The sequence below is a fragment of the Vipera berus genome (assembly GCF_964194415.1).
Source record: "Vipera berus genome assembly, chromosome: 3".
Classification (NCBI taxonomy): domain Eukaryota; kingdom Metazoa; phylum Chordata; class Lepidosauria; order Squamata; family Viperidae; genus Vipera; species Vipera berus.
The window spans coordinates 2,869,912-2,883,072 of NC_138204.1; the positions used below are offsets into that span (position 1 = coordinate 2,869,912).

At 48.1% G+C, this 13,161-nt stretch overlaps 2 protein-coding genes across 2 annotated transcripts in view; both read right to left on the bottom strand.

Moving 5' to 3' along the window:
- The window catches only part of LOC308665493 (bactericidal permeability-increasing protein-like), a gene marked incomplete at its 3' end in the record, with an annotated part of 76,232 nt that extends 71,012 nt beyond the window's left edge, over nt 1-5,220 (bottom strand). The window contains exon 1 of the mRNA XM_081323554.1: nt 5,163-5,220. The remainder of the gene's footprint in view (nt 1-5,162) is intronic.
- A 4,140-nt stretch (nt 5,221-9,360) lies between these two features.
- ID1 (inhibitor of DNA binding 1) lies at nt 9,361-12,877 on the bottom strand. Its single transcript, XM_081322749.1, has 2 exons — nt 12,439-12,877; nt 9,361-9,858 (listed from the first exon to the last, which is right to left on the bottom strand). Exons 1-2 carry the CDS (start codon nt 12,826-12,828, stop codon nt 9,817-9,819), a joined length of 432 nt encoding a protein of 143 aa, XP_081178875.1. The 5' UTR covers nt 12,829-12,877; the 3' UTR covers nt 9,361-9,816.
- Between the last annotated feature and the right edge of the window lie 284 nt (nt 12,878-13,161).

Consider the following 13,161-nt stretch of genomic DNA (forward strand, 5'->3'; position numbering starts at 1 on the left):
TCCCCAACTTACGACAATAATTGAGCTCCCGATCTCTCTTGCTGGGTGTGTGTGTGTTTGCGGAGAGATCTGTCAAGTGAGTTTTGCCCCAGGAGTGATGACTCTTCTTGCCCCCTTTGTTAAGCGAGTCACAAGGCTGTTAAGTGAATCCGGCTTCCTTGGCTGGAATCTTAAGCAGGGAGCCCTCGACTTACGGCCGCCAATTGTGACCGGGATTCCTGTTGCTAAGCGAGACATCCGTTAAGGGACTTGGGCCCCGTGCTATGACCTTTCCTGCCACCTTTGGGAAACGGAACCCTGCCATCGTTATGTGAATCACATGGTCGTTAAGTGAATCTGGCTTCCCCCTGTTGACTTTGCCTGTCGGGAGGTCGCAAAAGGGGATCACGCAACTTTCCGGGGATTACTGCAAACCGTCATAAGTACGTGCCAGTTGCCAAACGTCCGGATTTTGATCACGGGACCTTGGGGAATGCTGCCACCATTGTAAGTGTGGGAAACGGCCCTAAGCCACTTTTTTCCACGCCGCTGTGACTTCGAACGGTCAGTAAATGAAACGTGGTAAGTTGAGGACGGCCCCTACTGAGAAAGCTGACTTAGCATCATTTTTCCCACGCTTATGACCACCTGATTAACATTTGGATGCTTGACAACTGACTCCCATTTATTTTATTTTGTTTTTATACAGGTTTTTATTTAATTTTATAAGGTTAGGGAGGGGATATAACCAGGGTAGGGATTAGGGTTTAGGGTGGGGTTAGGATCGGGGTGGGAACAACATTGGGGTCGCCCCCCAATAACATTTTCAAGCTTTAGCAAGCAGACTATTGTCCGGATACATATGTTCAATTAACGCTAATTAATATAACAGGGACGCGGTGGCTCAGTGGGTTAGGACGCTGAGCTTATCGATCAGAAGGTCGGCAGTTTGGTGGGTCGAATCCCAAGTGCCGCGTAACAGAGTGAGCGCCTGTTACTCGTCCCAGCTTCTGCCAACCTAGCAGTTCGGAAGCACGTAAAAAAGCAAGTAGAAAAATAGGGACCACTACGGTGGGAAGGTAACAGCGTTCCGTGCGCCTTTGGCGTCTAGTCATGCCGGCCACGTGACCACGGAGACGTCCTCGGACAAGCGCTGGCTCTTCGGCTTTGAAACGGAGATGAGCACCGGCCCCTAGAGTCGGAAACGACTAGCACGCATGTGCGGGGGAGCCTTTACCTTTACCTTTAATATAACAGTAAATAGCTGTAGTGTATATGCTAAACGATAATCATAAACGGTATCAGTTAGTCAATGCATATCATTCTCCTTACTAATATATATTCAAAATAACATATCACATTCAATTCTCGCTAGTTCGTTTTCCTAACCATTAGTAAAAATTTATCCCATGTTTTAAAATAAATTGAATCCTCTTTCTCTTTAATCTCTAAGGTTAATCTGGCCATTCCTGCACACACTAATTTTTTCTTGATAACAACTGACTCCCAATTATGACGGTCGTAGTGTCCAAGGCTCCTGTGATTCCCTTTTCTGACCTCGTGACCGGCCGATTCCCTTAACGACCGTGGTGCTAACTGAACGGCAGTGACTCGCTTCCCAGCTGTGGCAGAAAAGGTCATAAAACGGGGCCAAAACTCGCTTAATGACCGGCTTCATTAGCAAGAGACATTCTGATCTGGAGTGTGGTCGTAAGCGAACGATTCCGTTCGGATTCGCTTCGCTGGAGAATTGTATTAGATCCATCCCAGATTCCATTTCCCGACCTGGCGTGTTTAGCAAAGGCGGCGGTGCAACGGGGTGAAATGGGACGCACGCAGCTAGGGTGATTGTGATTGTGATTGTGATGGTTGTGGGGCCCGGGAGCTGCTGATCAAGGATGCCTTTTGTGTGAAAAGAAGAAACAAAAACCCCCGAACAACAGTAAACACTGCAGGATTAACAAGGTCTCTGTCCAAACCGTTGGCCAGAAAGGGCTCTCTAACCCATAATCCTCAGCCTTGTAATTTGGCCGAGAAAAACTCGCCAGGGTCCCATGTCTGCATCAAGAGAAGCAACCTAGAACTAAGGAGAAACTTCCTGACAGTGAGAACAACTAACCAGTGGAACAACTTGCCTCTAGAAGCGGTGAATGCTCCCAACACTGGAAGTTTTTAAGAGGAGACTGGACAGCCATTTTGTCTGAAATGGTAAGGTTTCCTGCCTTAGCAGGGGGTTGGACTAGATGACCTCCAAGGTCCCTTCCAACAGCATCATCATCATCGTCGTTGTTGTTGTTATTAACCTGCCTCTAGAAGCGGTGAATGCTCCAACACTGGAAGTTTTTAAGAAGAGACTGGACAGCCATTTTGTCTGAAATGGTATTGGGTTTCCTGCCTGAGCAAAGGGTTGGACTAGATGACCTCCAAGGTCCCTTCCAACTTTACTATTATTATTATTATTAAGGAGGCTCAGCCAATTACTTCCCAAGAAGAAAAGCAACTTTTTTTTCATTATTTCTTCAACATTTTCATTGTCTTTCTCTTTTACCTTTTGACTAGAATTCGCCTAGACTTAAAATCATTTGATTAGTGACTAGTTACAACAGACGGGGGAAAAAAGGGACTTATGACTGTTTTTCACACTTAACGACCGTCACGGCATCCCCAGGGTCACGTGATCAAAGTTCAGAGGCTTTGCAACTGGCATGTACTTATGACAGTTGCAGTGATCCCCTTTTGCAACTTTCTTTTTTTTTTATTGAAAAGTTTTAGAGTACATTTTATCTTTAACAATCTCCTTTTGCAACTTTCCAATAAGCAAAGTCAATGGGGAAAGCCAGATTCATTTAACAACCGAGTTACTAACTTCACCATTGCCACGATTCGCTTAACAACTGTGGCAAGGAAGGTCATAAAACGGAGCAAAACTCCCTTAACAGCTGTCTCACTTAGCAACACAAATTTTGGGTTCAGTTGCGGTTGTAGATTGAGAAACACCTGTACTTATCGGTGAGACGGGTGATATATAGATTGAATAAATAATAAACTAATTATAATTTTTTTTAAAAAAAGACAGGAAAATATTTCTCATATAAATTTAGTAAATAGTAATAAAATAAAATCATTATAATTTTTATAAAAGGAGAGGGGAAAATCTCTTACAGATGTAACAATAGTAAAATAATAAAATAAAATAAATAAAATAATAAAATAAAATAAAATAAAAAATAAATAAAATAAAATAAAAAATAAAAAATAAAATAGAGAATAAAATAAAATAAAAAATAAATAAAATAAAATAAAAAATAAAATAGAGAATAAAATAAAATAAAAAATAAATAAAATAAAATAAAATAAAATAAAATAAAATAAAATAAAATAAAATAAAATAAAATAAAATAAAAATATAGAATAAAATAAAATAATAAAAAATAATAAAGAATCAAATCAAATCCAGAATCAAATCAAATCAAATCTAAAAGATAGAATAAAATAAAATAAAACAATAAAAATAAAATTAACATCATTAACATTAAATAAATTAAATTGAAATAAAATAGAAAAATTAAAAGCTTGGAAGAGTAAACCTTTCAGCCTGGTTAACTGGCTCAGATTGTATTCTGCAACATTATCCTGGGACTCCGTACATTTACCTTCATTCCTCTAAAATAATTATTTTTTTTAAAAAAAAGCCACGGGAATCTCTTTCTCCATCTTCCCACAGATTTCTCGTCTTCTCGCCCTGCTCTGTGTCCAAACTCGCGTGTGGCCGTCTGGCTGGCCGTGGGAGGGAGGAAAGAGAGAGAGAGGACTCATGGGCCGTGCAAAGCAGCAGCTGTGCGCCCAGCGCACACCCAGAATGTGCAAGGGTGTGTGGGTGTGTTTGCTCACACACTGGGGGGGTGGGGGGGGGGAGATGTTTAGATAAGTGCCTCCTTGCCAAAAGAAGGCGGGCAGGCTGGGAAGCTCGCCGCAGACAAGCTGGCGCCTCGGTACACCTGGGGAAGCTCAGGTTAAATGCTCTGCACATTCCAGAGCTGCGCATACAGCTGATTGAAGCATTAACAAACAGGCAAGCCGAGCCAGGCTCCAGATGGGCTGGGAGGGAGCCAGAGGTGCAAGGGGGGGAGGGGAGGGAGGGGAAGCCCAGGGATGAGCAGGGCAGCGCACTCAGCAAACAACACCAGCTATGCCTTCCCTATGCGCTTTCTCCACTCTGTGCTCCAGCCTGTGGATACTGCACCCACACTGGGGCGGGAGGGGGAGAGAAACAGCCAGCAAAAGGGTCTTTCCTGAATTGGGGAGGGGGGAGGAGGAAAAAGTGATCCGCAAGCAGAATGAGAGAATAGCAGGGTAGGAGGGACCTTGGAGGTCTTCTAGTCCAACCCCCTGCTATGCCATTGTGGGTAAATGGTTGTCCAGTCTCTTCTTAAAAGCCTCTAGCGATGGAGCATTCACAACTTCTGGAGGCAAGGAGTTCCACTGGTTAATTGTTCTCACTGTCAGGAAGTTTCTCCTTAGTTCCAGGTTGCTTCTCTCTTTGGTTAGTTTCCATCCGTTGCTTCTTGTCCTGCCTTCAGGTGGCTTGGAGAAGAGCTTGACTCCCTCTTCTTTGGGGCAGCCCCTCCAATACTTGAAGACTGTCCGGCCTTCTGGTGCTTTGGAGAACAGAACAGAACAGAGTTGGAAGGGACCTTGGAGGTTATCTAGTCCAACCCCCTGCTCAGGCAGGAAACCCTATCCCACTTCAGACAAATGGCTGTCCAGTCTCTTCTTAAACACTTCCAGTGTTGGAGGATTCACCGCTTCTGGAGGCAGGTAGTTCCACGGGCTAATTGTCCTCACTGTCAGGAAGTTTCTCCTTATATTCTAGGTTGCTTCTCTCCTTGATTAGTTTCCCTCCGTTGCTTCTTGTCCTGCCTTCGGGGGCTTTGGAGAACAGAACAGAATTGGAAGGGACCTTTACACTCTCATGGAACCTGGTTTAAATTCTAAACTAAGGTCTGTAATATGGAGAACAATCATACGAACAGGTGCCCAGAGTCACTTGATAGGCAGATGGGCCGCGTATAAATTGCATAACTAAGGACAGGTAATCCTCAATTTACCATCATTCCTTTAGTGACCCATTCCAAGTTACAGCACTGAAGAAAGGGCGCTATGATGGCTTTTCTCACACTTACGACCATTGCAGCATCCCCAGGGTCACGGGATCAAAACTCGGAGGCTTGGCAACTTGGGATGTACTTGGGATGGTTGAAATGTGCTCCCCCTTTGTGATCTTCTCACGAGCAATGTCAGCCAAGGGGGGGGGGGAAACAGATTCCCTTAATAACCGCTTTACTAGTGATTCGTTTGGCCAAACCCCTCCTAAAATGAAGCCATACTCACTTAACAAAATGTCTCGTTTGGCAACGGAAATTTAATGGCTCCGTTGCGGTGGTAAGTCGAGGACCGCCTGTGAATGAACCAATGAACAGTCTGTGTTTAATAGGTTTCCCCGCAGGTAAAGGTCCCCCCACACATGCGTGCTAGTCGTTTCCGACTCTAGGGGCCGGTGCTCATCTCTGTTTCAAAGCCGAAGAGCCAGTGCTTGTCCGAGGACGTCTCCGTGGTCACGTGGCCGGCATGACTAGATGCCAAAGGTGCGCAGATCGCTGTTACCTTCCCACCGGAGTGGTCCCTATTTTTCTACTTGCCTTTTTATGTGCTTTCGAACTGCTAGGTTGGCAGAAGCTGGGACGAGTAACAGGCACTCACTCTGTTATGCGGCACTCGGGATTCGACCCGCCAAACTGCTGACCATCTATATATATATTCTTAATTTTCTATTTTTACAATCAAGTGCTTCGTAGGCAACGTGTTGACCTGGGTCCATTAGCAATTCCTTGGTACATCTAAGCTTCTTCAAACTAAATCCAATATTACCCCATCCAGGACATCCTGTCTTTTTCCGTTAATAAACATTTTTCCACATTAAGCAAACACAGTTCTTATTGCAGTTAATAAATATGCAGTTGAATATCAGCATTTATTACGGTTTTCTAATATTATCCATGATATGGGTTTAAAATTATCTTTTCTAACCGAAACGTATCTTAATTGCCTTTGCACTCAAAATCCATTGATTCGGTCAGTATCCTATTTTCGCTTTTTTTTTCCTCCAATTTTTAACGTGCCTCTTTTTCCCACTAAACATTAATCTCAGGGAATTCTAATTATATTTCCCTCCCTCCCATGAATCTGATTCTCTCTTTGGTCCTGTAGGTCTTAGATCTGAAGATATGCCACTCCATTCCTGCCTGAGCAGGGGGTTGGACTAGATGACCTCCAAGGTCCCTTCCAACTTTATTATTATAATCCCGAAAGTGCCCACTCCAATCCCTCTATTTGCACCCCATGCGCATGGTCCCCATTACTGCCAGCCTCTCCTTCCCTCCTGTACAGGTAGAATTTCCATTGCAAAGCAAAACAGTTGTGAAATAAGCTGCGCCCCATTTTATGACCCTCTTGCCACGGTTGTTAAGCAAATCTCTGCGCTCATGAAGTGAAATTGCCTAATTCTTAAGCAAAATCGGGCTTCCCCCTATCGACTTTGTTTATCGGAAGCTGTCTGGGAAGGCTGCAAAGGGCAATCAAGTGATCCCCTGGACAGTGCAACCGTGGTAAGTACATGCCAGTTGCCAAGCCTCCAAATTTTGATCATGTGAGCCCAGGGATTGGGCAACGGTCAGAACTGCAAGGACTGGTGGCAAGTCATTTGTTTTTCCAAGGCTGTTGTTAACTAGGGTGCCCTGCTCCAGCAAGGGAGGTGGGACTATCCATCAGAATAAAGTTGGAAGGGACCTTGGAGGTCATCTAGTCCAACCCCCTGCTCAGGCAGGAGACCCTATGCCATTTCAGACAAACGGCTGTCCAGTCTCTTCTTAAAAACCTCCAGGGATGGAGCACTCACAACTTCTGGAGGCAGGTAGTTCCACTGGTTCATTGTTCTCACTGTCAGGAAATTTCTCCTTAATCCCAGGTTGCTTCTCCCCTTGCTTAAGTTTCTTGTGCTGCCTTCAGGGGCTTTGCAGAATAAGTGGACAAACCCCCCCACACACACTTCTTTGTGTTAGCTAATCATCTTAGTTGCTCTACTATGCACCCTTTTCTGGTCTCAACATCTTTTTTTTTTGTATCCTGGTGATCAAAACTGGATGCAGTTCTCTCTTAAGACTGGCCATACCCAGTTCCTATATATTTTTCTTCAAATTTTTTTGTCTCCAGGCCTTTAATCATCGTAGTTGCTCCTTCTCTGCAGGCCTGCTTACGAGACCTCCACGCGCTCTCTCTCTCCCAACTCTTCTCTAATTCTGCAATCCAGCTTTTGCTCCACGGGGTATATATACTCTTGCCTCCAGCTTAGCAGCTGCTCAGCATATTTACTCCGCCCTGCCTTCCCCCTAGCTCTAGGGAATGGCAGGGACTGGTTACTTCCCACTCAAGCTGCATTACTCACAGCTCTTCAGCACGGCCCTAATCCACCCAGTTTCCGCAGAAAAGTCACCCCAACAGGCTGACTTGCCTCTGTGGCTTCAGCCTCGGTTTGCCCGGGCTGAGAATGGGCAGAAAAGCAACCAGAATAGCTCAGGAGAGGGTTGCAAGGGCAAAATACAGGATGTGACATTAAAATAAGCTGGAAGCGACCTAGAATTGGGGAGCTGGAACTGACCTACCTAACAGGGAGGTTGGGAGTTGAAGGTCCTGGAAGTTAAGTACAGGTTAAGTCTTCTACTTACGACCGCAATTTCTGTTGCTAAGCAAGACAGTTAAGTGAGTTTTGTGATGTTTCTTGCCACCCCGAATCACCGCAATTATTAAGTTAACAATAATAATAATAGTTGGAAGGAACCTTGGAGATTAGTAGACTAGTTCCCCCACCGATTTGATTGGTCTGGTCACAAAAGGGGATTGTGGGAGCCCAGGACACTGGAACCATCAATTGGTCCTCAATTTACGACAGTTCACTTAGTGACCAGTTATGACAGCACTGAAAAAAAGGGAGCTAGGACCGTTTTTCACACTTATGGCCGTTGCAACGTCCCCGTGTTTACGTGGTCAAAAAATTCAGTCAGCTTGACAGCTGACTCGCATTTACGATGGTCGTGGTGTCCCAGGGTTACACGATTCCCCCTTTTGCGACCTTCAGACAAGCAGTCAGTGGGGAAGCTGGGTTCATTTAACAACCATGTGACTTACTTAACAACTGCAGTGATTCAGTTAACGACTGTGGTCTCAAAATGAGGAAAAAAACCCACATAACCAATGTTTCACTTAGCAACAAAAATGTGGAGCTCAGTTGAGGACTACCTGTGTGAGGCAGTTGCCAGTTTTGATTGTATCGCTGTGGGGATGCTGCGCCGGTCGTTAAGTGTGAAAAATGTTCATAGGTGACTTTTTCCGGCAATATTTAACTTTGGTCGCTAAACGTCGAGGACTACCTATATCTTTGTTGGGTCTGAATTTCCCAACTCTGAAAGTAGTAGAAAACTCCAAAAACACTGTAACTGACAGCCATTCCTGGCGTACGATTGGTGGAGTTTCCACTTTGACCTCCAGACTGGCCACCTCTTCTACCATGCGTGCTTCCCTTCATACAGGCCAGTGGTGGTGGACCTATGGCATGCGTGGCACAAGTGGCACGCAGAGCCCTCTCTGTAGGCACGTGCGCTGTCGCCCCAATCCTAGGCCTTCAGCTGTGTTTTATAAAACCTTTTCGCTTTAGGTCTCCGCCGGTGTGTACAAAACAAAAAAAGGTTCAATCAATCAACTTCTCGCAGGGAAAAAAAATCTCGCAAATTTGGAATTGATTGAACAAACTTTTTAGTCCCACCCAGTCTGCTGTTACCACCGCAGCCACGCCCACCCAATGGGCCACGCCCACCCGGCACCCAACGATTCATAAGCGGGTTTTGGGTTGCAGTTTGGGCACTCGGTCTCTAAAAGGTTTGCCATCACAGATATAGGCTATGACAGGGGTCTTCCAACTTGGCAACTTTTAAGACTTGTGGACTTCAACTCCCAGAATTCCTCAGCCAGGCGAGCTGAAGTCCACAAGTCATAAAAGGGCAAGTTGGAAGACCCCTGCTTGTGGACTTCAACTCCCAGAATTCCTCAGCCAGGCGTGCCTGGCTGAGGAATTCTGGGAGTTGAAGTCCACAAGTCTTAAAAGTTGCCAAGTTTGAAGACCCCCTAGCTATGACATCAAACTCAAGATTTCCCCCCCCCACCGTGTATAGAGCTGGGGTTTGGGGGTGTCCCCACCTCCCTGCCAGCCTGCATGAAAACACACTCTCCAAAAACAGCCTTTTTTCCACAGCAATATGCATTTGTTCCCTAACCAACAGCAAAAAAAGTATAGAAAAATATTCTCAGAAATAGGAGCATTGTAATATACAATACAGTCCATTCTCAGAAAACTGAGAAATATTCGGGTGAGGTTTCAATCCTAGCTTTTTTTTAAGAAAGCGGAAAAAAAGAGGGGGGGGGAAGGCACTGTCCCATCGAGACGTTAAAAGTTGCCTATTCAGAGTCCAATTCTAGAGTTGATCCTTTCTTCTGGAACTTTAGCACCAGGCCGATAAAAGACGAGAGTTCCCATCAACATCTGGATCTCCAAAGCCACTTTCAATCTGCTGTCCAGCCCACATCTGGGAATGGGGCAGGTAAGAAGCCCCCCCCACACACACACACACATCACCACCGCTTGAAGCGCCCCATTATTTTTTTTCCCCTGCCATTGGAGGGATAAGGAAGCATTCCAACAGATCTTCTGGCAGGCTTTAGAGGGGATCTTCAGCGGCACAAGATTCGGTCATCCGGGCTAACACAAGCGGGCTGTTTTAAAAACAAAACGAGAAAAAAAAAACAACTTGTTAAGATAAAGAGATTAGCAGCGTTTCTACCCCTTTTCCCAGGGCAAAAAAAAACCCCGTTCTGTGGTTATTGTACAAACAAAAAAAAAAAAGATCGCCAGAGTGATGTCAACTGAGTGTTGTGTTGTGTTGTGAAACTGGGAAGCTGACACGTCCCTAAAAACAGCTGTTTCAACCAGAGACTTCTCTCTCTTTCTTTGCATTTATTATTTATTTATTATTTATTTATTATTATTTTATTATTTATTTATTATTTATTATTATTATTCTCTTTCTTTGCATTTATTTATTTATTGCATTTAGGCCAGTGGGGGGGGGGGAAGGGATAAAATGCAAACTCAACCAGAATCCAACAGCCTTTGATTGGCATAATTAAAAGAACCCTTGATCTCAATTCAATAAAATCCCAAATAAGCAAACCTTGGCGCATATAAGGGGGGGTGGAGGGGATACGCAGCTGTATTCAAATAGTTCTCAACTTACAACTGAACCCAACCGTTTGTTAAGTGAGACATCTGTGAAGCGAGTGGGGCCTCGCTTTGTGACTTTTCTTGCCACCGTTGTTAAGCGAATCACTGCAGGGAGTAACGTTTTGTTAAATGAATCTGCCTTCTCTTTGACTTTGCTTGTCAGAAGGCTGCAAAAGGGGATCACGTGACCTTTGGGATACAGCAATGGTCGTAAGTATGAACCAGTTGCCGAGTGCCTGAATTCTGATCACCTGATCATGGGGACGCTACAAAGGTGGTCACTAAATAGACTGCAGTAAGTAGAGAACTACCTGTACTTTGTACAAAAAGACCACATTCCCCCCTCTCTCTCTGTGTGTGTGTGTGTGTGTGTGTAAAAGAGGAAATATAAGAGAATTTTTTTAAAAAAAATCCTTTTTCCATCTAAGCAGGTTGCAAAGAAGCGGATTCGCAAACTGGCTGATTGGAGGTTTACATAAATTTTGGAAGCAAACGGATGGATTTGTAAAGGGTGACACAATTCAGACGGGTGGCACCTGGTGAATTACAACAGGGAAATCACCTCTAATCTCATGATCCTAAAGTGTTTTTTTTCCCCATAAGAATCCAGAGATGGTAGCGCCTTCTGTGGCTCAGCAACATTTATTCCAAAGCAAAAACTTCCCAAAAGCTTCTGTCTGGTTAAGTTAAGAGAACTTGTTACAACTCTCGACGCCACAAGGTTCTGCCGGATTCACGGCTATCCAAATTGAGCAAAATTTCCTTTCTGCAAAATCTTGGCTAAGGGCTACGCTTCGCTTCAGCCATGCTGGCAGCTTGCTGGCATCCCCTGGAGCCAACCTGGGGGAGGGGGAGACATCTATGCCCAGAAGGACTGGCAAGGATGGCAGTTGGCAAGAGGGTGAGAATGTCCCTCCTCCCTTCCAAGCAGAATTCCTGTTTGGGGCCCACGAATTTATTAGGACAAGGGCAGGAGAACCCACACCAACAATGGGATGCATAACTGGCAAAAAAAAAGCTACTGGTAACTTAGGTGCTTGAGGTGGGGTGGCAGACAGACGCAAAATCCACGGAGCCCTCGCTGCGCGTTCTGGGCGCCGGTGGGAGATGGGCACGAACCCAGGGAGCCCTTGTTCAGGTTCAGGACACGGGTGGGAGATGGGCGCAAGCCCCACGGAGCCCTCGCTGCGCACTCTGCACGCGGGTGGAAGATGGGCGCAAGCTCCACGGAGCCCTTGCTCGGGTTCTGGGCGCGGGTGGGAGATGGGCACAAGCCCCACGGAGCCCTCGCTGCGCACTCTGCACGCGGGTGAAAGATGGGCGCAAGCTCCACGGAGCCCTTGCTCGGGTTCTGGGCGCGGGTGGGAGACGGGCACAAGCCCCACGGAGCCGTCGCTGCGCACTCTGCACGCGGGTGGAAGATGGGCTCAAGCTCCACGGAGCCCTTGCTCGGGTACTGGGAGCGGGTGGGAGACGGGCACAAGCCCCACGGAGCCCTCGCTGCGCAGTCTGCACGCGGGTGGAAGATGGGCTCAAGCTCCACGGAGCCCTTGCTCGGGTTCTGGGCGCGGGTGGGAGACGGGCACAAGCCCCACGGAGCCGTCGCTGCGCACTCTGCACGCGGGTGGAAGATGGGCTCAAGCTCCACGGAGCCCTTGCTCGGGTACTGGGAGCGGGTGGGAGACGGGCACAAGCCCCACGGAGCCGTCGCTGCGCACTCTGCACGCGGGTGGAAGATGGGCGCAAGCTCCACGGAGCCCTTGCTCGGGTTCTGGGCGCGGGTGGGAGATGGGCACAAGCCCCACGGAGCCGTCGCTGCGCACTCTGCACGCGGGTGGAAGATGGGCTCAAGCTCCACGGAGCCCTTGCTCGGGTACTGGGAGCGGGTGGGAGACGGGCACAAGCCCCACGGAGCCCTCGCTGCGCACTCTGCACGCGGGTGGAAGATGGGCGCAAGCTCCACGGAGCCCTTGCTCGGGTTCTGGGCGCGGGTGGGAGACGGGCACACACCCACGGAGCCCTGGCTGCGTGCCCTCTCCTGGGGGAATCTGCCTTGGCGGGGAATGGCTCACCTCGGCTCCGGCCGGCTCGTCCACGCCCCGCGGAGGGGTCGCCCCGGCGGCCAGCGGGTCCTGCAGCTCGTGCTGGAGAGCCCAAATGTAATCGATCACGTGCTGGAGGATCTCCACTTTGGACACGCGGCGATGGCGAGGCAAGGTGGGCACCAGCGCGGCCAGGCGCGAGTAGCAGCCTTTCATGTCCAGAAGCAGCGAGGCGGCGGCGGCGGCGGCCGCTTGCTCCGGGCCGAGGGGCAAGCCCCGGGAAGCGGGGCTGCCCACGCGGGACAGCGACACGCTCTGCTCCGAGAGGCACCGCGGCAAAGGCTCGCCTCCCGCGCCCTTCAGCGCGCAGCTCGGGCCGGGGGAGGCGGCGGGGGCAGCGGCGGCGGGGATCCCCTTCATGGCCGGGAGAAGAAGCGGCGGACGCAACCCCGAGGACAGAACACGCGAACGCGCGTCTAACGCAGCCGCGAGTGGAGCTCCGGCGCCCGAGAGGCGGCTTTTATAGCGATCCGAGCCGCGGGGGCGGAGCCAGGCGGCTGCCGGGCAGCCAATGACAGGAGCGGGGCGTGGCTTCCCGCTCTCCTGTTTTCATTGATGGGACTGGAGGCCGCGGGGTTTTTTTTTTGCAACGCGGGTTTCGCCCCCTCTGCTGGTCGTGTGGATGGGGGAGGGAAGAGTGTGTTGTGTGTGTGTGTGTGTGTGTGTATGGGGGGGGGGAAGGGGATGGGGGCC